The sequence below is a fragment of the Mustela erminea genome, chromosome 8 (assembly GCF_009829155.1).
Source record: "Mustela erminea isolate mMusErm1 chromosome 8, mMusErm1.Pri, whole genome shotgun sequence".
Classification (NCBI taxonomy): Eukaryota; Metazoa; Chordata; class Mammalia; order Carnivora; family Mustelidae; genus Mustela; species Mustela erminea.
Window position 1 is genome coordinate 46,001,288 of NC_045621.1, and position 23,089 is coordinate 46,024,376.

The following is a 23,089-nucleotide window of genomic DNA, read 5'->3' on the forward strand; positions in this document are numbered from 1 at the left end:
GCTTCCTGGGAGGCCGTGTGGGTCCAGGCACTGCAGGCTCTCGTCCCTCTGTCTATGACTCTGAGGTCCATCCAAGAAGATGGCCAGCTGCTCACCATCTCCAGGCTAAAACGCCGGGGCGGCTCTGCCTCAGACTTGGGGAAGTGTGGTGGGGTCTGGAGGGCCCTGTGACAGTGCTGCCACAGTGCACTGGACAGGAAAAGCTGGAAGGGAGGGGTGGCCACCCACAATATGCAGCGGGGTTCCGTGGATAAAACAGCCACCCGTGTGGAGGCTGCAGCCGAAGACCAGGAAGATGGTTTACTGATACAAGCACCAGACCTGAGAGCAGGGAAGCGGGTCGGGGGTCCTGGAAAACTTGGTGACTTTCACAGTTTGCCTGAGGTGGGCCTGGCTGAAGAGGGGCGGGTTTGACCTGTGACCTCTGTTCAGGGCGGCCTGGGGCCCTTCCCTGGTGAGGTTGAGACTGAGTCCCCACAGGAGGCTAGGGGAGGTGGGCTGGAGGAGAGTGAGCCCATTTTTGCCCTCGGGGTCGTGGCGGGTCTCAGGTCCCCTTTGGACACCCTCAGGGCCCCCTCATTCCTGTGGGAACCCCCGAAGTGTGCTCTGGGACACTGGGTTCCGTCTGAGTGGGGCGGGGAAAGAGTTCCCCCAGGAACAAGGGTGGAGGAGGCTGCCCATGGAGGACAAGACTCACCAGGAGCTGGATCCTGGGGCTAAGGGGGGAGGTGGCCGGGCCGCTGGGCAGGCTTCCCACAGCTGCGTACATGCTCGCGCCAGGAAGGCCGAGGGCGAGGTTGACCCACTCTGACAGCGTTTCCCCAGCTTTTTCACTGAAATTTAGTTGGTTGAAACTGTCAGTCTCCTGACTGGAGCAAATGCACCCATCAGTCCACATCCAAGTTCCTGTCCGCTGCCTTGAAGGCCGGGTGCCCCCAGAAACTGTCCTTGGGACCAGGACTGTGGGAAGGGACAGGGTGCCCCGCGTGCACACCACTGTCCCCAGAATTCCAGTTCTGTCCAGCCTCCGCTCGAGCCATCGCAGAGTCCCTTCACCACAGCAGTAAGTCCAAATGAGAAACGACCAGACGTGCTTTGCCTGGGGACCACGTATCACAGATTCTGGATCAGTGTGAGAGACCACAGAACAGCAGTGAGAGCAGGTTCTGGTGTCGTCTGGAAACCACCCAAGATGGAGACTATTCACTAAGATTCACGCGTGTAGAACACACATTTATAAAACACCACCTTGGAATTATCATCTTATCAGGTCTCTGGGACATTGTACACTTAATAACAACAATAAAACTGAAAAAGAAAAAAAAATTGGATTTATTTTAGAGGATAAAAACCTGACTGTGTTGCTGGGTTGTTTGATTACGTGTGTTAGCAACAACAAAATACTCACTCCCTACAGACAGAATGATGCCCTAGCCCTCGTAACTGTCACTTGTGGCTTGAGGACATCGTCCAAGAATTACAAGCTGCAAGATTCCAGTGGAAGCCGTAAGTGGTCACTTAATAGCAGTGACACCGAAGGCAAAAATCAAGATGTTTTAGTAGAAAGGAAGTGGCCTGGCCATGGTCCTACGTCTTCAGCAGTGGACTCAGGGGAAGGTGGGGCCCCTCAGAGGGACTCACTTTTGGGGCTCGTGGGCCCGGGAACCCCACACACTGATTCCAGAACCGACTGATGCAGGGTCAACAGCAGCTGGAGGTAGACGGGGTGGGGCGGGGTCTGAGAATGGAAGGTGGGGTTAGTTAGCACTGACGTGAACGTCTGATGAGTACTGCAGTGTTGATGTGACCGGCTTGTGTCTGCCGCCCCGAGCGTGCGGTGGGGACAGATGCCGCATGGATACTGGAAAATCAGAAGGCAAGTCGATGCCCCCTTGTGCCAACACTTATTGGGTGTGCTTGGTGGGGGCCAGTAAGATGGCCCAAGCCCACGGAAGTTATTCCTTTGAAAGCATATAGGACACCTGGTGGGCCAAAAGGGAATGGCCACTGTCATCACTGCCCCCTTAGAAGCTGGAGTGCAGAAGGACAGATTCTCCGGGTCAGCCCTGGGTGGAGGACGGCCGACTATGGCCAAGGGCAGTGTGGCGACCACCGGGATACCGGACCAGAACATTTCCATTTGAGAGCCAGGCTACTGGGTTGTGATAGAGATGGCAAATGACCGAAGGACAGAATCTTGAAACCCGAAATGCCCATAACATCCTGCAGGACGCCCCAGAAACACTGCAGCGGGAGCCCGGTGACCAGAGGAGTCCACCAGGTGAACATTTAACTTGCATATCTGGACAGGTGCATGCTACTGTGGGAATGACAACAGGTACGCGTATGTGTGAGCAGGGAGCCCCTGAGGAGTGGCGAGGTTCCCCTGCTGTGCGTGCATGGGCCCTGTGAGCGGCTCTCGGCCAGCAAAGGGCTGCCCGGTGTGTGGACAGCAGTTCCAAGGTGATCGGGCTGCATCTGGGGCCAAAACTCTGACCAAAGAAGGTAAAATTGAGTCAGTCCATGAATAGAATTGCACACTGTTGGACATCTATGGTGTTTACGGGCCTCGTCCAAGTAGGACATGTTGGTGCCCATAGAAGAGCTCCCTTCCATTGTCAGAAGGTGATTGGAAGTGCAAGCGCGAATCTCAGCGCATTTGCGTGACCCGGTCCCTGGCCGGTGAGCTGAGGGCATGTGGGAGCTTTGCCACCTCGCAGAGAGGGGCAGAGGCTGGACGCCCTCCCCTCACACCCTTGAGCCTCACAACGTCCCCACAATGTCTGCCAACGAGGCAGCCCAAGACCGCAGATGGCTGCGGGGTTCCCTGAGGGGTGCACTGCAGGCACAGAGCTGACTAGCAGATCGGTGCCTGGTGGCCCCAGGAGGCTGCAGGGGGTCCTGCCCAGGATGGGCTCTGACCCTGGACTGGGCTCTGCTTACTGGTGGCTGGATGGTCAGGGAGCAGTAAGACAGCAGGAGAGTAGGTTCTACACCGATGTGCACTGCCAAGTTCATCTTTTCAGACCGAACGTACTTCTCAGAGTAATGGTCTGATAGAGGATTGGAACAGGCGGGTGAAACGTCGGTTGTCTGAAATGTGGGGAGACCCGGCCATGGAGGGCCGGTGTGTGCTCACGCTCAACATGAGGGCCCGCCCCTGTGGACAAGGAAAGGTCTCTGTGGCAGGGGACATGGCCTGCACTCAGCACTAGGGGCTGGTGCTGGGGAGGCCCTGCCACTGTGACCCTCAGGTGTTAACATGCGCCCAGGCTAGAGCTGCCCCCCTGGCTGTCCCCTGGGGCAGGCCCGGGGCTGGTGCCACTGTGCCCTGCAGGGTCCAGCCCAGAGTTGCCTACAAGTCCCGGGGCTGCCCAAGTGGCTTCAGGGCCTGCATAAAAGCCACAGCCTCCACAGGGTTGGGCAAGATGCCAGCTCTGGGGTCTGGGCTGGGACTGTACTCCTAGTTTGGGCCAGGAGGCGCTGAGGGCCACCTGGACTTTGGTTTGTCCTCTCAAGGATGCTCAGGAGCCCTCTGGGCCACTCTTCAGCTGCTGGGGACCAGCTTCCACTACAGAGAGGCAGCCTGCCCCTCCCTCAACAGCCCAGGCCTGCTCCCAGGCTTGGCCCCGGGGAAAGGTGGGTCAGGGCGTGCGGTCACCTGGGCTGGGCCTCGAGGAAGGGGTGGGTCGGGTCTATAGCTCCTAAATGATGGCCAGGCTGAGGACAAGATTTTGTTAGAATTCAGATGCTGTGTCCTCCTGCCAGACTTCAGGCTGCTCTGCAGCTTCTCACCTCTTCTGCAAGGCCCACCATGCGTGCTCCCGGAGGCCTGACATCTCCATGCAGAGAAACTTCGGTGCTTTATATCTGTAGCCGCCTGGGAGGGAGAACTGGTACCCGATACAGCCTGCGTTCCTTCCACCATGAGCGATCTCGAGCCTGCAGCCTTGTGTCCAAGTCCACCCATGTATCTTTTTCTGTGAACCCTCTGTTGTTTTACTTTTTTATTTTCTTTCTGTTTTTGAAAATAATTTTTAAAAAGATTTTATTTATTTATTTGACAGAGAGACAGAGATCACAAGTAGGAAGAAAGGCAGGCAGGGGGGTGGGACCAGGCTCCCTGCTGAGCAGAGAGCCCGATGCCAGGACCCTGAGATCATGACCTGAGCCGAAGGCAGAGGCTTAACCCACTGAGCCACCCAGGCACCCCTTTGAAAATAGATTTTAGAGTTCTTTGTATGTTAATTTTTTCCCTTTGTCTGTGACAAAGGTTGCAAACTGTTTTTTCCTGGTTTGGCATTTGTCATTTGACTTTGTTACAATGCCTCGCCCTACGCCAGTCTCCTTTTTATTAGGGTATTGTTAGAGGAATCAATGCTTTTCCTTGTTTCTGGGTATTCTGTCCTGGTTGGAAAGATCTCCCCTACTCCCAAGTTTAGAAAGAACTTTATCCTGTTTTCAAGTTTTCACAGGTAAGTTAACACTGCATTTGATGGAAAATAACTGGTGTTTCGCATAAAAACAACTTTGGTTTTATTATTTGTTATATTTTTTTCCATTATTTTTTCCTGGGAATACAGATATTTATTTTTTTATTAACATACAATGTATTATTTGTTTCAGGGGTACAGGTCTGTGATTCATCAGTCTTACACAATTCACAGTATTACTATTATATATTTATAATTCTATATTATATAATTATATGCTAATAACTTTATTATTATTGTTTCATTAACATGTATATATTAACTTGGGGAGAATGGACATCTTTAGGATATTGGGATATCCTGGATATCTGGGATATCTTAGAACAAAGAATGAGTTTCCCTATTTTCAAATCTTTCAGAAATGTTTAAAAATTTTTTTTGGACCCAGGCTTTGTGCCTTCCTTATTAAATGAATTTCTAAGCACTTTATAGCTTTGCTGTCATTGTTACTTTTCTGCGCATTGCTGGCTGTGTGAAGCCTCCTGGACGTCTTTCGCCTGTTAGTGTTGGCTTCTGCTACATTAACAAGCTATCTCTTACAGCCCTTGTCAGATTTTGCCTCGTCTGTTTCCTGTGTAACTATTGTGTGATCTGCCAACAGGAATGCGACTCCTCTCATTGTTCCCTCTCATCTAGTTGCATCAGCTCGTGTCCCAGGCGCCGACCCTCGATGGGATGTGGGCGCCTGGCAGTGTTTCTGACTCAGCCAGAATGTCCGTGGTCTGTTCCCACCGAGCGAGATGCCGTGTTGGTCATACGTGCTGTCTGTGACTAAGACATGATCTGTCACCTCCTTTTTGGACAGGGAATGGATGTTTTCTTTTTCCAGATGCCTTTTAAGTGTCAGTGCAGATAACTATACGATTTCATTCCTCAGTCGATTAATAGGGTAAATTATATTAAAGAACGAACGGCCCAACATTGAACCACTCTTGCATCCTTCCTGTTAAACTTTTTTTATTTTTTTTCGGTAATTTTTAAGTTGTCAGTTCATCAAAGCTTCGTATTAAAAACTGTGTTCTTTTCCAGCAAATGCAGTGTTCCTTAAATTTAATGTATGCTTCCAAGCTTGTGGAGTTTACTTTACAATGCTTTCCAAAATAAAGATCCTGAACTCCAAGAATTCTAATAATTTGCTGATATACTTTATTGCAATGTCTGCACATTCACTTGTCTTGTACTAATTTACTGGTTGAATTTGCTGAGGGAGCACCAGAAGCTTCTGACCTGAAAGTATTTGTGCCGAGACTGCAAGGACATTCTATGGGGATGGAAGTGCCATTGGCCTCTGGTCTGGGGTACCCTGAGGAGCCTCTCCTCCTTCCTGGGGCTGCGACATTTGTTGTGGCCCCCCAGCCTCCTATCCCACACAGATCCCCTTGGAGGGGAGCTGGTTGGTCCCCATCCCTGCACCACCCCTGTGTGCTCATGGTCCTTCTTCTAGAAGACTCCATGCAGCCCCATTAAGCCCTGCAGAAGCTACACTGGGCTGGTGGTCAGGATCAGCCCGGGGGCCCTACTGACCCCTCCCAGGGTGGCCACTCAGAGGAGGGTCAGGGGAGCCTGGAGCCCAGACCGAAGGGTGGGAGGGGAGAGGATTTAAAGGGGGTAAAGGGGCAGCCACAGGAAGTGGGGTGGGGGGTTCTTTCTCCCCCATCCCCTGGGAAACTAGTGCAGGAAGTCATGGCCTCCTCACGAGAGAAAAGCTCACCCAGGACCTCCCTGTTTTCTGTCTCTCGCCCTTTTTGGCCTGAGATGAGGGCGAAGCCTTGGGCTGGAGACCCTGCCAGCCTCACTTTCGGAATGGGGCTTCAGGAACCCCTAGCTGAGGGGTGGAAATTTCCAGGTTAGCTCTGGTCTTTGAGAGGAGATGGCTCTTCTCAGCCTAGCAAGGAGGCCCCGTCATGGGCAGGGCTCTGCCTGGCTTTGCAGAGCCACGGCCAAGCTGCTGCGAGGGTGGGGTGCTAGTGGGTGTCCAGCCCACTCCCCTGCAGCCTCAGTGGGAGGAGGCTGCTCCAGCCTCTCCCAGCAGTGGGATCTGGGATGTGTCCAGGACAGCCAGCACCTTCTATGCGAATTCTCCCCTCGGGTCTTCTCAGGCCCCGGGGGACGCACCCTGGACCTCTTGCCCACCCTCCCGGCTTTTACCTTTGGTTCTAATTCTGAAAAAAAAAGAGGCAAGAGACACCCTGTGGGACACGGAGGTGACTCCCTTGTGGACTGGTCTCACCCCTGCTTGCCCTTCCAGAAGCCTCTGTCAGACTAGGGAGACAGTCAGGTTTCATGAGCGGTTTATTGACAAATGGTTTCCAGGGAGACGGGGGGTGCGAGTCTGGACCCCCTCAGCTCAGAGGGGCCCCAGGGTCCCACCAGGGCCGCTGTCAACTATGCTGGTTCAACCAGAGCCTGGTAGCTGCCGCCCCGCCTCACGTGTGGTCTCCCGGCTTCTGCACCCCCCTGCAGGCATCGGGGTGTCTCTCGGCCCCGGGGCCAGCTTCCCTCTAGGAGTCCGGTACTTGTTCTTCTGACTATACAACAGGTTCCTCTGGAAAAGGCGAGGAAGGCGGCCATGGTGCAGTAGGACCGCCAGCACCATCCCTGCAAGAAACCGAGGGTCAGACCACTGGCCCAGGAGGCTCACTGGGGCCTCTCCGCCAGACTGTCCGTGTGACAGGGAATCCTACAGATCGGGACCTCGGCCAGCCTGCATGTCTCTGTCTGGGAGCCCTGGTCTGCTCTGGCTCTTCCCCAGCAGAGGGGGTGGCCCATCAGGAGCCCGTGTCCTTTCAGACCGCCCTCTGGGGACCCGGGCCCAGCATTCCCTGCACCAACGTCCTGAGCCACATGCATGGCCTGCTTGACCTCCTTCCTCCCAGGACTGCCTCCTGAGACTGACCTATCATCCGTGGGGATGGCTGTTTTGAGGGTGTGGGCAAGATGGAGGTGAGGACCAAGAAGGGGAAAAGCAGGGGGGCTGAGGGCAGGAGCAGGGCCTGGCCCCTGGTCCCCAGGTTCTTCCCAGAACTTGAAGACAGAGAATCCTGGATTCCCGAATGGCCGCCCCGGTCACAGGCAAGGTGTTGGCCATGGCAGGAGAGGGGAGCACATTTGAAGTTTCATGTGAACCCATTAAGGACACAAAATGTAGTGTGTGGGCCCTGAGAAGGTCAGGGGTGGCCTGGCCAGGACTGGGCTCCATGGAGTCCCAGCCACCCTGGCTCCCAAGAATGGTCCCGGGCCCACACACGTCCATGCTTCACTCACTGTGCCTCTCTTACCTTCAGTGGGACACTGGGGCCACTCCTGCTATGGAGGAGGGACAGCCCAGGGAGGTGAGTGACGAGCTCAGGGTCTCCTGGGCACACGTGTCCATGGAGAGTCACAGCCCAGGAAGCCACCCCCACTTCCCGTGCCTCATCACCGGTGGCCCAGCTTCTCCAAATGGACAGGGATTCAGTAAAGGGCACCAGCCCACCAGCGGGGAAAGACCAATGCCACAGGGGAGGTTGAAAAGCAAGGAGACAACAAACACATGAATGGGACCCAGGGAGCAGAATCCCCAGCCGGCAATGCAGAAGGCTGGAAGGCAACCCGCTTCGTTCCACAGAACCCCCAAGTTCCAGCAAGGCACAGCCCAGGTACCCTGGATGTGGACCCACCCCATGCTGACCTGCAGGGCATGCTGTACGGTGTGTGACAAGCTCAGTGGCCCGGAGCCCTGTTCCTATGGCAGTTCCCATCCCAACCCTGGAGGGAGGCAGAGAGAGGCTGTGGCCTTGGGGCAGCAGGAGCACCCCAGCATGGGAGTCCCCTCCCTGGACAGGACAAAGTGGGCATGAGTACGGAGGGTGCTGCCCTTCCAGCCTCCTCCCCGCTCCCCCCACGAGGCCTCCAGAGGAAACCCTCGTGGCTTTGGACTTCACAGCAGCAGTTATGGAGTCTGAGGCTCTACTGGGTTGAATGGCATCCCCCCCACCGAATTCATGTCCTTCCCCAAGCCTCCAAATGTGACCTTATTTAAAACAACATCTTGGGGTGCCTGCGTGGCTCAGTGGGTTAAAGCCTCTGGCTTCAGCTCGGGTAATTACCCCAGGGTTCTGGGATGGAGCCCCGCGTCAGGCTCTCTACTGGGCAGGGAGCCTGCTTCCCCCCGGCCTCTGCCTACTTGTGATCTCTCTCTCTCTCTCTCTCTGTCAAATAAATAAATAAATAAAATCTTAAAGAAAAAGAAGAAGCAGCATCTTTGTATCCTTAAGTGGTTGAACTGATGAGGTCACACTGGAGAAGCGTGGACTGAACCCCAGTGTGGTTGGCGTCCTACCATGAGGAGCCGCAGAGACAGACTCACAGCAGATGCCACGTGAGGACAGGCAGAGAGGGGAGAGGTGCAGCCACAGGACAGGGGACTGATGGCCACCGCCAGAGACCCGGAGGTCAGGGAGGGGCCCCGTTAGCCCTTAGAGCGAGCAGGACCCCCACACCCGCATGTCTGAGTGCTCACCTGGACTGCGTGTCGAGTGCTTTGGGGCTACAGGCGCCAGGAGACAAATGCAGAGACCACAGGCCCCTACATGCAGGAGAGGGACCCCTACCCTGACTTTAATATGGCCTGACACGCCACCAAGCTGGGTCAGAGAGACACGTATTTCCGACACTGAGGTCTCCAAGATTGCGGCCAGGACCACTTCTCAGGGCCCCCGGAGCCGTGCTCCGCCAAGGAGGAGTCACCCGGGACCAGAAACGGAAAATGTCCCCCAAGAGGAAGCTGTCCAGGAGTTCCTGAGTCGTCTACGCCCCTCGGGCCATGCGGACCCTGCTGTCGAATTCGTGACTGAGCACGAGAGATGGGGACGTCCCTGACCGGGGGAATAAGCCTTGGGACCCCAGGAGGCCCCAGGCCCACAGAGCTGTGGGGGGCCGGGCTATGTGGGACTCTCAGACCCCAGCGTTCTCATCCAGTGTGCGCAGTGACCTTTGTGGTGCCCCCGCAGGGAGGGTGGAGAGCGCATGCCTCCTACCCACGATGTAGAGACACTGGGGCGAGTCAGGCTGCACTCAGGGACCTCTGGGGTGATGTGTGGCACAGGGGGAGACTGCTATGTCTCAGACCTCGCTCAAGTGGACCGTGAAGTTACCAATCGTAACCCCAGCCTTCTTATCACTCCAGGGACTGCTGACTGCCTGGGAGTCCCTGGGGAGGCCGGGGCTGTGCTCCCTCAGAGGGAAGTTGAGGAAACTTCCAGAGCTCCATGGACCCCACAGACCCATCCACTAAGTGTGAAGAGTGAGCGGGGACCCCAGGGGCTAAGACCAGGTGCTGGCAAACCCCAAGGCCAGGGTGGCCTGGACAGGCTCCGGTAGCTCCCGCCACAGGTGCCCCAGCTCAGGGTCTGTGAGACGCCCCCCCGGCGCATCCATGAGGCTGCCCTCCCTGCCCCGCCCCCATCCTCCCTGGTCCCAGCCCCTCATGACCGCATCTAAACCAAGATGGGCCACTCGGCCCCACCCCTGATGTCCCTAACAGGAACTGAAAGGATCCCCCCATCTCCCTCACCTACATCAGGGACCCCAGAGCCGGCCATCCCTGAATCGACTCCCCACCCGTGAGCTGGAACACAGGCATGTCCACCAGGAATGCTTCAAGTGTCTCCCAAGCCACCATCCACAGATGGCCTTGCCAACTGTCTGCAGTGACCCTTACCTGTCAGAGGACCCAACCAGTACACCTGGGCATACTCCAGCAGGGTAGACCCCGAGCACTGGAAGGTGACTGAGGCAGCCAGGGCAGGGTTGAAGAAGGCAGACGTGAAAGGCCCTGCTGTGGAAGGAAACACAGACGTTCCTTGTGGACCCCTGTCGGCAGCCGCCTCTCCTTGGGATGGAGCCCTGTGCCGGGGGCCTGGAGCTCAGCCCATCCCGACCCTTGTGCTGATGGGGACACAGGTGGGAGGGCTGTCAGCCAAGGCCAGCTCCACAGGATCAGGGAGCAGCCAGGACAAGAGTTTTTCCACGAACGTCTACCACCCATCCCAACCACTCGCCCCTGATGAACTCTCCTCTCCACCACTTTCCCCGCCACCCGCCTGTGGGAGGTTGTTCTTGAGAGAAAGGGGGACAGAGACAGAGATGGAGAGAGAGAGACAGAGATGGAGAGATGGGGAGAGAGACAAGGGCAGAGACGGAGCAACAGCAGTGAAGGGCTGAGCCCAGAGAGGAAGCAAGAGAAGGGAGGAGGGATGGGGAGGACGCGGAGACATGGAGAGAGCACGAGCATCCCTTCGCCCTGGACCGGGTAGACCACTGCCAAGGAGCAGCGGCCTTGAGTGGGCTGTGTAGGGCCTAAAGCTGGTGGTGGAGACCAGGCTCTGGGAGCGGTGTCCTGGATGGCTGCAGGGCTGAATCAGGAGCTCCCCGTGTCTCCCTAGGGCTGGAGCCCAGGCAGTCTGGACACAGAGCCTTGCTGGCAAGTGTCTGCTCACCTGTGCCTCAGTTTCCTCACCTGTACGTGGGCTCTAGCGGTACCTTCCTGGGCACACAGTGTCTGTTCTGTGCCAGAACGTGGACAGTGTCTCAGGAAGTCAGCCCTCAGTGCTGGTTTCTTCCCTACTGGGCCTAGCCTGCCCCAAATGCACACGTGGGCTTCCAGTTGTAGCCCTAGGCCTGAGCAAGCATGAGGCACCCACTGAGTGACCTGTGGCACGTCCCACAGCACACCCTTCCCAGGGAGCCCACTCCCAGCCTCCTGTCCCTCCCAGCACACCAGTCCTCTGGGGTGGAGGAGGCATCCATGCCTGGAGAGCCCTCCTAGTGGAGCAGATCCCACAGACAGAACTATGGTGGAGTCCCCTGGGGATTTAACAACAGCCCCAACCTGGTGCCTTAAGTTCTGGCCCAGCTCCATCCCCATGTCCAGGGATAGCTGCAACGTGAGGTCAGCAGCCTGGACATCCTGCAACTGAGCTCAGCTCTCTGCTTCTCCAGCAAGGTGGGAAGGACAGGTGGTGTCCATGGCGGCTGAACGACCCCAGAGGCCCAGGGCCCAGGCATAGGCATGGAGAATGGGAGGATCGGAGGATGGGAAGATGGGAGGTGGGGGGGATGGGAAGAGGATGGGAGGAGGAGAGGAGGATGGGGGGAGGATGGGAGGATGGGGGGATGGGGAGGACGGCGGGGGGATGGGAGGATGGGGGAGGATGGAAGGATGGGGGAGGATGGGAGGATGGGGGATGGGGAGGATGGGGGAGGATGGGAGGATGGAAGGATGGGGGAGGATGGGAGGATGGAAGGATGGGGGAGGATGGGAGGATGGGGGGATGGGGGAGGATGGAAGGATGGGGGCTGGGGGAGGATGGGGGGATGGGAGGATGGGGGAGGATGGAAGGATGGGGGAGGATGGGAGGATGGGGGGATGGCCGAGGATGGGGGAATGGGAGGATGGGGGAGGATGGGAGGATGGGGGATGGGGGAGGATGGGAGGATGAGGGATGGGGGAGGATGAGGGAATGGGAGGATGGGGGAGGATGGGAGGGTGGAAGGATGGGGGAGGATGGGAGGATGAGGGATGGGGGAGGATGAGGGAATGGGAGGATGGGGGAGGATGGGAGGGTGGGGGATGGGGGAGGATGGGAGGATGGGAGGATGGGGGAGGATGGGAGGAGGATGCGGGAGGATGGGAGGATGCTGCCCTCTCTGGAGATATTTGGAGCCACTTGGGAAGGGACGGAGAGGGGAGGAAGAAACAGCAGGACCTGGGACTCTTGGAAAGGGCAGCAGAGGACTCCAGAGCTTCCAGACCAGAGGGTGGGCTGGGCCTTAAAGAAATGGCATGGGCAACCCACCTGCCCCAGCTGCAGACCTCCTGACACAGACAGGGACATTTTGGAGCATGGAGCAGCGCAGCTGGGAAGGAAGGCGCTGACCAGAGCTGAGGGTCCCACCGCAGTGCACTATGTCCAGTCCTACTGGCCCCCATTCTGCCACGACCAAGTTCCCAGAAGAGGGCTGTCCACCATCCCTAGGGGCCAGCGGTCCCCCTCAGCAGCCACCTCTGTCCTGGGTGTCCAGACGATGCAAAGGCTCTGACATGTCCCAGGGAGCGCAGCCAGGTCTCACCTGTGTAGGCCATGAAGGTGACCAGCAGGGCCGTGAGAGGCACCCTATAGACAGGCAGAGTGTTCCGGAAGCGGAGGAGGCTCAGGTGGAAGAAGAAGGCACAGGCGCCTTCCACCAGGGTGCCATGGGTCACGGATGTGCGCAGTGTTGAGCTGCAGTGTGCATCCATGAGGCTCTGGAGGACATGCAGGTCGCTGAGCTCCCAGGCCCAGTAGCGCCGCGTCAGCACGCGGGCCGCCTGCATGCCCAGCCCCTGGGCCGCCAGCGCCAGCAGCGTGCAGGGCACAGAGGCCTCGGCCAGGAGCAGTTCCTGCAGGGACACAGTGGGGTTGGCCGCTGCCCCATCACAGGTTGCCCCATGCACCAGCAGGAGCAGGAAGAGCAGCGTCAGCAGCAGGTCGGGGCCGAAGCCCCCCGCCCAGGGGCCCAGCTCCACCAACACCCGCATCTCCAGGCAGCAGGCCCCCAGCTGGGCGGCGCCCACCACCTCCCGGGCGAAGCTGGCGTAGGTGCCCTCCGAGAGCAGGGCCTTGGACAGCCTCCTGGCTGCCTGGCAGAGGGCGAAGGTGGCGAAGAAGAAGGAGAGGGACACGTTCAGACCGGCCATTGGCCTGGGGGCTCCCTGAGGAGCAGGGCCCAGCAGGACGCCTGAGCTGACGTGTCAGGGCCCGGCCCAGCCCCAGCCCCAAGGACAGGGCAGCTGTGGGAGACGCCACCTGGGCGGACAGCCCTGCGAATGCCACACCTGTGCCCCTACTTCCCACCACACCTGCTGCCGGCCTGGGAGCCGAACCGGGAACTTCCACAGTGAATGCCAGGCGTCTTCCCCGGGGCAAGAGACACACCAGGTGCCTGTCCGCCCAGCTGCAGGGGCTGGACATGGGCCAGAGCTTCAAAGCCACCACTGGAGCTCCGTGACTCAGCCCCTGGGGCTCTTGGCTCCTGGGACGCAGCTGGGCAGCTCCCTGCACCTGTGCTCTGTCCCCCACAACCCCCCCCAAACAGGTGAGGATCTCCGGCTCTGCTGTGCTGTGGGCAGCTGTCTGCTGGGCCGGGCCTTCCCATGCGAGGGAGGGAGGGAGCCCTGGGTGCTCCGGCCTGGCTGCTGGGGACGCCTCGGGGAGCTGAACCTGCAGAGGTGGCCCCACCACACCACACACGTTAATTTTGCTGACTGGCAGTAAAGACAAATAAAAATGCATCTCTAAGCAAGCCTGGCTGGTGAGCAGCTCAAGTGTCTCCTGACAGACGCACAAATGCATTGGCCTTGGAAAAAAGACCCGTTCCCTGCTCCCTCTGTGAGCAGTGATTCCCTGTGCACAGACCTCCTGGGGACACCCTGTGGGGCATGGTTCTTGAGGGCAGAGATACTGTCAGAGACTGTCCCCAACACTGACCGGGCTTCAGGGACACAAACCTAGGGGTCCATGGTCTCAGGGCCTGGAGGTTTGTGGCACACCACAGTGACAGCAGTTTGCTCAGGGAAGAGCAGACATCAAGCAGCTACACTGGGTCCTCAAGGGCAGCCAAGCCCTGGTGGAGGGGTCATATGGGCCCAGGGAAATGGCTGAGGACAGCACAGAGGCCACTCCGGGAAGGGGTGTTGGGGGGATCTTGCAAGGGGAAGGGGCTGCCAGGCTGAGGAGGGCCTTGTGCCCTGAGCCCTGTCCCCCAGGAGAGGGAGGAGAGAGGGAAAGAGGCTGGGAGAGGTGTGGCACTGCCAGGGGAGGGAGGAGAAGGGAAAGGAGGGGAGGGGAGGGGAGGGGAGAGAGCCGCTGGGTACAGGAGAGCCAAGGGCCACAGGGGGCCAGCCTGAGGCGGTGGGCGCAGTGAGGTGCAGAGATCAGCTGTGGGGGACAGGTGCCTCATCCCTCTCCCCCGTGTCCCAATGCCTGAGGCCTGCAGTTGGCCAGGTAGAGACATGGATGTGGGCTCTGAACACAGTGGCTGGGCTCTGCACGGCAAAGACTCCACTGTCTAGACACCACCAGGGGTACAGGAGATACCTCTGCCCCTCCTACCCTCACCTGTGCCACCGGGAGGACCCCCACGGCCAGCAGCAGACCCTGACTTCTGCCCCGCACCCCTTCCCCATCTTATTGTCCCCCCTGCCCCTCAGGAGAAGGTGGGAGCACCCATCAAAATCCTCTGCCTTTCCTTCCAAGGAGTCAGCTGAACACAGCTGCTGGAGAAGGTGCAGAGTAGGACATCACCAAGAGGAGGGGTTCCTGAGAGTGCCTGACCCCTGAGAGGGCCCGACAGCTGGCGGACTGTGGCAAAAGTCCCGGCCATGCCCCAGTGGTCCTATCATCTGCAGCCTTGAAGGATGGCCCAGCAGGCCCCTGTGATACAAGCAGTGCTCCTGCTCTGGACCCCAGGCCACTGGGAGCAGGCTGGGCACGTTTACAAGGAAGCCTAAGGGGAGCTCCATCTTTTCCAGGAGAACCATCTTTCACCTCCCCTGTCCCTCTGCCTCCCTGATAGTCCCTTGGTTTGTACTGTTCCAGCCCCCAGGGCTCTCCCTCCACTTTGTGCAGGTGGGGGACTGAGGTGCAGGAGAGAGGGTCTGAAGCATGATCTCAAGAACGTTCCCAGAGGTGGGGAAGGTGTCTGAGGTACAAGGGCGAGTTTAACCCCAAGATGAAATCCACCTGCTGCTCCTCCTGGAAGGCAGACAACCATCCAGACTCCAGCCCAGAGGCGGGGGCGGGGTATGGGGTGGGGGATATGGGGGGGGGAGATCCATCCCATCCTCCTCCACAGCCTCGGCCCTCTCAGAGGTAGGGGCAAGCCATGGAGACCTGGAGTCTGGAAGCAGAGAAGCGGGGGCTCCCTCAGAGAGCACACAGTCACCCCCTTCCTCTCCACCCAGCCCTGTGAGAACACAGGGATGTGGTTTCAGACACAACAACTGTGTCTCCGAGAACACGGGAGCCTCCCAGCTAGAGTGCGGCAGTGCCTTATGCTGGGAGATCCAGGGAACTGATTTCATAATTCCACATACTTTGTAACTTTCAACGAAAACTTAGATAAAGCGGGCCCCAGGAGCCCCCTTCCGCGCTGTGCAAAAGAGGGACAGAGCCAGAAAACTGAGGCCATTGCGGAGAGGGACAGTCCACACCCAGGCCTCCTGCTGAGCCCACCGCCGGCCAGGGCGCCCGCTCCTTGGATGTCTATTGTCACCGTGTTCTCACAAGCTGTCGCATGCAATGGTCACGCTGCTGAGTCTGGCGGCCTCGTGTGGGCCTGTGGGCTGCGCTTGTTCTTTCTAACTGCTGGATGGAGGTCCGTTTTGTGGACAAACTGTAGCTCGTCCATCCACTTTCCTGGTGACCAACTTCAGGTGTTCTTGGTTTCTGCCTACCATGAAGCAAGCTGTCGGGAACACTCATGCACGAGTATTCACAGACACACGGCCGCAGTGCTCGGGCCAAGGGCAGGGGATGGCTTAGTTCACCAAGGTGGCGATGGCCCAGGAGCCCAGGGTGGGGGTGTTGGTAATGCACAGTATCTTCAGCATTCGGGCCGTGAAGCCTGAAGCACGGCTTCTGCCCACTGCTCATTTCTCCCTGTGGCCCCCGACTGCATCTCCCCAACGGCGACTGAATATGGCCACATTCTGCTCCTCTGTATTTTATCCAACTTTTTCTGATTGAGTTCTAATGATTTTTCACATATTCTAATATATACTCCTGATAAAGCCCCTTGTCCTGTAATTGTTTCATATGTATTTTCATCCAATTCCATTTTTTTTTTTTTTAAAGATTTTATTTATTTATTTGACAGAGAGAGATCACAAGTAGGCAGAGAGGCAGGCAGAGAGAGAGAGAGAGGAGGAAGCAGGCTCCCCGCTGAGCAGAGAGCCCGACGCGGGACTTGATCCCAGGACCCTGAGATCATGACCTGAGCCGAAGGCAGCGGCTTAACCCACTGAGCCACCCAGGCGCCCAATCCAATTCCATTTTTTTTTAAGATTTTATTTATTTGAGAGAGAGAGCAAGAGTGAGGGGGAGGGGACTAAGGGGGAGGGGGAGGGGCTAAGGGGGGGGAGGGGGAGGTGGGAGGCAGGCTCCCCGCTAAGCAGGGAGCCTGATGTGGGGTTTGATCCCAGGACACTGGGATCATGACCTGACCAAAGGGAGAGGCTTAACCCACGGAGACCCCGAGGCGCCCCTGCTATTTTTTTTTTTTTAATTTTGAATTCCAATTGTTCATTGCTGGTTAATAGGAAAGCAAGTGACTTTCGTGTATTGTCTCTGAGTCCTGTGACCTTGCTAGGATCTCTGCTTAGTTCCAGGAGTTTTGGGGTCAATTCTTTAGGATTTTCTTCAGATGATCTTGTCATCTGCAACAAAAAACAGTTTTCTCTCTTCCTTCCCAATCTGCGTGCCCCTTCTTCTCTTATTTCACCTCGAATTTCTAGGACGGTGTCGAATAGGACTGGTGAGAGGACCTCCTTGCCCTGCTCAGTCAAAGGGGTGAAACCTCCAGTTTGTCACCAGTAAGTATGACGTCAGCTGTACGATTTTGACAGATGTTCTTTACCGAGTTGAGGAAGTTCCCCTCTATTTCTAGTCTGACCCCCGTCCCCTAAGACTTTGTCATGGAGAAAGCTCTGGGCATATTCTAAAAGGACTACACTGCCGTTCCTCCTGTTAGAGACATAAGGGGATTTTTCTTCTCTCTTCAGTGAGAACTTCGTGGGCTCCTTCTGATAAAAGCCATGGGAGTGTGAGGGCCCCCTAAGTCCGAGCCCCAGGAGTTCCTCACCTCCAGCTGGGCCACACTCAGCCTCCAGCAATGCGGAGTCAATGCCGCCATCCCGGTGTTCCCACACACCCCAGCCGCGACGGCTTCTGCACCCGCAAGCAGCTCTCAGATGGGGCTGTCTGAGCTCCTTGCTTTCGATTCTGGGTGACGTTCGGACCGGTGACCTCAGTTCTCTGATGGGTGTGAGAAAACTTGCTTCTGGTTTTATTCAGCTTTTTCCGTTAGGATGAGGCATGGTAGCTGCTAAGATCTCTACAGTCTGAGTTGATGACTTAATGTTTTCGACATTCAGGAAAATCAGAATCTATAAGGAGCCTCTTGGATGTCTCTTGGTCAGATTTCTTTTACTCTTATCCTACAGTTTATTTGTTGAAGAACTGAGGTCATTTTCACATGAACTTGACCACATTCTGGATGTTTTGAGGCAAATTTATGCTCAAAGACGGATCCCTGTCTTTGCCAATAATTTATTTAACACAGGCCCACCGTGGGAATTATAATTTAGAGTGATGGTAGTTTCCAAGCCAATAGCACACAGAATAATGTCTCCTGATGAACCAATAAGTAACATTATCCAGACACGTTGATTGATCACACGGTTGTTCCAGGCAGAGGGAAGAGGACAGAACGAAAGTCCAACTGAGTTGAGAGCTACCTTCCCGCGGGTGGGTTCTCGGAAGATGTGGCTTAGCCAGCGAGAGCGGATGAAGCAGGCATGAAGCCCAGGTCCCCTGTGGCGAGCACACTGTAAGGGAATGCAGGTGTCAGGAGGGAAGGAAGGAAGAAGCTCCGTGTTGGGTGTTGCCACCACCGCCACCAGTTGCCTCACCGTGCAGGACTGTGCCCGGGTCTCGGGAGAGCACTTTAGATCAGCAAAGATGGCCTCACCAGACGGAAGGCTGGCGGCTGGTCCTCACAAGCTCCGATATTTGCAGTTTAAACACCCACCCACGGTTGCCCCTCTTCCCTGTGTGCCCACCCACATTTGCAACTGAGCATCCGCAACATGAACACCTTCACCCTGAGATCAGAACAACCTTGCCAGAGTCGCACGCAAGGGGCCCTGGGGTCCTCACAAATGCCCCCCACACCCTGGATCTTGGTTCTCAATCGCAGCCCCCTGGGGTCCTCCTCGGCTCATCCAGAAACCCGATCGACGTCAGCTGTTCTCGTTCATTTGCCCTGTACTGTGTGGTCCCATGACGAGGTAGACATTGTCCAAATACCTTGGATTTCCAGTCAGCAGTTCTTGGTGGAACATTTCTCTATCGAAACACCGCTGTTGTCTCTCCCGACTGAAGCAGGATGTTTGGTCCGTTTCCAGTTGGCATCGCTAAGGACCGATTTGCACAGAAGTCTCTTATCCGAGTATTTATGTTCTTCTTGCCCAACTGCTCTTTGTGCCCTTACTTTTCATTTCTTCTGATTGATCACGTACATTTTTATCGTCTCATTGGTCTTTTCTACGACCTTATTGGCTAAAGGCGTAGTTAGCTGTGGGCATTAAATTTTGGCAGCTGCTTGTTCTATATCTACAGAGAGAGTGATTTTTTGTTTGTTTAATGTGATTCATTAATGTGATTCATTAATTAAATTCATTTAATGTGACTCACCAGATTCATTTTTGAACCAACCTTGCCTTCCCAGGACAAACTCCGCTCGGTCACGACAGTATTCTCCTTTTTACGCATCATTAGCTTCCCTTTGGTGAAAGATTTGAACATATTTGTTTTCTATGAGGATGTAGCCTGAAGGTCTGTAGTTTCATCTCCTTGTAATACCTTCGTCTGGTTCAGGTATGGGGTAATGCTGACCACATGGAAAGCTTGGGGCTGCCCGGCGCGCCCAAGGGTGCGTGAACAATGCAGGTGGGTGTGGCCAGTGACCAAGGGACACAGGTGGGCACTTTCATAATAAACATCATCCTGTCCCTCACACCCCTTGGGCTCTCGGCAACCCCCACACCCTGCCTCCCCACCGTGAGCAGTGGGTGCTGTCTCTGGTCAATGCTGGACATCTGGCCCAGCGGCCATTTCCAGCCTCATCCAACAGACTTCACACACAAATAAAGCCACTGTGGAGGCCCGCAGGTCTGGTGTTGCATAAGGAGCCACATTTATTTCTTAATTGGACAGAATCTTAAGTGCACACACACAGTACAGGAGCCTAGAGCCTAACACTCGGGTTTAGGACGTCAGGGAACTAGAGTCGTTACATCAGGATGGTGGTTACAGGGCAGGGGCCCAGGGTGTGCCACAACCACATATGTACAAGCTAGGGGAAGCTGAGGGGACGGCGAGTGGCAGGAAGCGCAGGCCCACAGGAAGCCACAGCCTCTGCTGATCCCAGGGATAAGAGGAGGGCGCCTTCTGGAGTCCTGAGCGGGAGAGAGCTGACAGAGGACCAGCAGCTTGACCCCGCTCACACCTGGAGCGGCAGCATTCAGGAACTCTCCCCGAGTGTTCACCACACCTGCCCCTCAGGGAGGGCCCCTCATTGCAGCCCCCGGGGCCCGGGAGTATATGTGTGTGTGTGCGATGGGTGAATGGGATGCGGGCACCGAAGGAGTGATGACTTGGAAAGAACTCAGGAGCCTCTCAGCTCCCCCCCGCCGGGAACTGGCCTGGACACAATGGAGCCCAGCACCCCCCCTTCCTGGGCTCACCCTCCCCTGGAGGAGGCAGAGAGCTTCTCTAGGGGAGGATGGCTGTCCCTCAAACCAAAATGAGTGGCATTAAGCAATAAAACAAAAAACCTCCCAGAGACTTGGCTTTCTGGATCTTACCGTCTCTTCCCACTTAGTGGGAAATTGTCAGGTCTGACATTCCTCTCTGCACCCCACAATGGGCAGACCCTCAGGGGCCCCCAGATCAGCCCCCTGGGGTCACAGAGGTGAAGCCCACACCCCAGTTTGCTAAATGCTTGGCCCCCTAACATGACATGTGGGTAGCTTCTGGCAAGGGCAGACGTGAAGAGACCAGCTTTTCAGACTCGGATTTCTCTCCCCAGCACTCTGAGGGTCTGGCTGTGACAACAGGGCCAGGGCTTCCAGCAACTGCCAAGGGGCATCAGGCCAAAATTAAACAGTCCTTGAGGAACCTCCATGGCTGTGGAGGCTCCCGAATTTGGGGTGGTTCCCAGAAACCCTCGCGCAGGCCCCCTTCCTTCAGCCCGCCCCACGAGGCAGGTGCTCTGCAGGTTGGCTGGCCTCAGACACCTGCGTCCTGGGTGCGAGTGCCTCAGACCATCCAAGGCCACGGCTGCAGGCTGGCTGACCTGAGTGGGCTGTGGCCAGGGCCGGGCACCTCCGGGCTCCCTGCAGGCACGTGGGGCTCCTGGGAACCAGCTCACCTTAGCACAGCCCCTGCCCTCTGTGGTCCTCCTACCTGCCCTCCAGGCCCTCGTAAAAGCCAGAAAAAGTTCTGCTCTGGACCATGCCGCACCCCTGCTCTCTGCGTCTCGGCCTGGGAACATCTGGTTTCTGGATGACATGTGATTTCAGTCTGGATGGGAGCACTCATCCAGCGCCTCCAAGGAAGGCTACGGAGCCCTGTGCCTTGCAGATGTGGCCTTCCAGGACACGAGTCCTAGTGAAGTAGCTACTACTCCAAGGGTGCCTCCTAAGCACTGGTGGTGGGGGGGAGCAGAGAGCAAAAGGGGCCACTGAGGCACTGCCTGCGGCTGGGGGTGGAGAAGGCACGCTGGCCTCTCTGCTTCTGGCCGGGCTGGGGCGGCTGGTGGGCCACACCCCACTGCCAGTGGCCGCTCAGGTCGGATGCCCACCAGCCTAGTCCCACATCCAAGGTGGCGCTGAAGGGGCCTGAATAACTTTCCCCAAGGAGCGCCCCCAACTAGAACCTTCTCATCCGGTGTGGGAGCTGACCCCACACATCCCTGGAGGAATGCAGCTATACACCCTCCCAGCCTCGGTGCATAGAATGGGGATAGGGTCCACATGTCACGTGGGTGTCTATCTGGGACAGCCCGGGCTGGATGGGGCGGGCTTTGGAACCCCTGACCAGGTGTGACACAGTAATCCAAACTGGGTGAAGAGGTGAGGGGTCTGTGAGCCACGCCCCGCAGGGCAGAGAACAGCAGAGAACAATGTGGACAGACCGGCTGGCCGCGAACTTGGGCCTGGAACCCCTTGAACTCTGAATGAAACCTGCTCTCAGGGGGCCATGGCAGGGACAGGGGTTTTGTGGTTTGGTTGCTGTTTTTCCTTGAGTTGGAAGGAGGTCAACTGGGTGTGGGAACAGGTCATTGAAGACCCCCGGCCCCGCAGTCTCTTTGACGTGTTTCTGGTCTGGGTGTGATGCCTGACCAGACTCTCAGCCTGGGGCCGACCCTTGCCCTGTGGGGGCTGGGCCTTGGGTGTGGCATCTGCACAGAGAAGGAAGTAGATCTTGGAACAAGTACTCCCAACAGCACGAGGACAGCCCCTGGGTGCAGGACAGGAGCACCTCCCTGAGGACAGTGGCCGGCCGGCTGCCCTCACCTGACCCCGGGACTCTCAGAAACTCTTTTCTTGGGGTAAAGGGGGAGGTCATATACTTTCTTCCCAGGAATGACCTGGAGCTCACCCCATTTCTCACCGCAGCTGCAGAAGCAGCACCTGAAGCCCCTGGCTGCCCGACCACCTTGAACCCCAGCCACCTGCACGTCGGCGGCCAGGACACACGACGCCAGCTGCAGTCCCGGCTGGGAGAGCCCCATAGCCCAGGGGCCCGTCTGCCCGGTCTCCCTCTGCTCCACATGCTCCCAGGGAAAAGCTGCATCTCCGAGGCTGTTGTCCGGGTGATAGGATGCCACCTCCTGCTGGAGGACTACACGCCCCACTCCGCGCAGCTCAGGATCCAGGCACCAGGTCCCCTGACACTCACACTCCCCCTACCCGGGATGAAGGCCTTCCCCCCCATGTGGCTGGGGAGAAGCCCCCGCTCGGGCCTGGCCAGGCGTGCCCCATGGTGCCAACCAGGAGGCGCCTGGCCTGTGCGGATACCTGTTCACCATGGCTTTCCCTATGAGCCCTGGGGGATGTGAGTGGGAGCAAGCGGGGGACAGGGTCCATCTGAATCCTACAGATCTATGTGAAGGCATTAGAAATAAATACTTATAAATAGAACACAGTCTTATAGTTAATTTCTGAGTGGACCGTTTCAATGTCACTAACTAATGTATATTAATTATAAGTCTGTCTATGCTTAAAAAAATATTAGAACGGCAGCGATGCCCCTGTGGCTTGTGCCCTCTGCCTTTCCAGCACCTCCCAGCTCTTCCCACCCAGGGCACGCTCGGAAAGACCAAAGAACAAACATGGCCTCTGCTGGGAGCAGGACAGGTCGTATGGTGCAGGTCCCCGGGCCAGAGGTGGCGCTCACGGGGCCCGACGCGGTCCCCAAGAGGGGACTCGCTGGCTGGCTGGTAGGGGCAGGCTGGCGCGGTGACATGACGGGTGGTGATGAGGGCTTGGGGGGCCGGCCTGTGGCTGTCCGGGAGGGCTCCGGCTCACACCCTCATCTGGGCAGACCGCCTTCTGGAGAGCTTGGACCTGCGGGAGGGTCGGGAGACATGCCACAGTCGGGATGCCAGCTTCCACATGGCTGACATCCCCTCTGCTTCCCCTCACCCGGAGACCAGCTCCTGTCCCTGGGACTCAGCGCCCCCGCCTTCTGGAAGGCCTGGGTGTAGGGGAGTGGGGCTCACCTGAGCCC

At 57.2% G+C, this 23,089-nt stretch overlaps 2 protein-coding genes across 20 annotated transcripts in view; both read right to left on the bottom strand.

The window, feature by feature from the left end:
* Window positions 1-2,217: 2,217 nt before the first annotated feature.
* LOC116597595 (aquaporin-12-like) lies at window positions 2,218-13,339 on the bottom strand. 3 transcript variants are annotated; one of them, XM_032355530.1, is made up of 3 exons: window positions 12,606-13,339; window positions 10,195-10,311; window positions 2,218-2,492 (listed from the first exon to the last, which is right to left on the bottom strand). In XM_032355530.1, exons 1-3 carry the CDS (start codon window positions 13,210-13,212, stop codon window positions 2,290-2,292), a joined length of 927 nt encoding a protein of 308 aa, XP_032211421.1. In that variant the 5' UTR covers window positions 13,213-13,339; the 3' UTR covers window positions 2,218-2,289. The 3 variants fall into 3 exon arrangements, with proteins under 3 accessions (XP_032211421.1, XP_032211422.1, XP_032211418.1); XM_032355531.1 differs by lacking the exon at window positions 2,218-2,492 and adding an exon at window positions 6,768-7,091 and having other exon boundaries at window positions 10,195-10,308; window positions 12,606-13,331; XM_032355527.1 differs by lacking the exon at window positions 2,218-2,492 and adding an exon at window positions 6,768-7,091 and having other exon boundaries at window positions 12,606-13,328.
* Window positions 13,340-19,466: 6,127 nt separating this feature from the next.
* KIF1A (kinesin family member 1A) overlaps window positions 19,467-23,089 on the bottom strand; it is a 90,616-nt gene continuing 86,993 nt past the window's right edge. For all 17 annotated transcript variants that reach the window (XM_032355410.1, XM_032355408.1, XM_032355411.1 and 14 more), the window contains one exon: window positions 19,467-22,926. In XM_032355410.1, the coding sequence (XP_032211301.1) occupies window positions 22,884-22,926 (43 nt within the window). In that variant the 3' untranslated portion in view covers window positions 19,467-22,883. The remainder of the gene's footprint in view (window positions 22,927-23,089) is intronic.

What these genes read in the sequence shown, in the direction of transcription:
- LOC116597595 (XM_032355530.1), bottom strand. Translation starts at nt 13,212, where the DNA reads ATGGCCGGTCTGAACGTGTCCCTCTCCTTCTTCTTCGCCACCTTCGCC. An exon ending in CACCTTCATGGCCTACACAG is followed by an intron (nt 10,312 to 12,605) that starts GTGAGACCTGGC and finishes TTCCTTCCACAG; the next exon opens with CAGGGCCTTTCACGTCTGCC. An exon ending in CTGGTTGGGTCCTCTGACAG is followed by an intron (nt 2,493 to 10,194) that starts GTAAGGGTCACT and finishes TTCTTTGGTCAG; the next exon opens with AGTTTTGGCCCCAGATGCAG.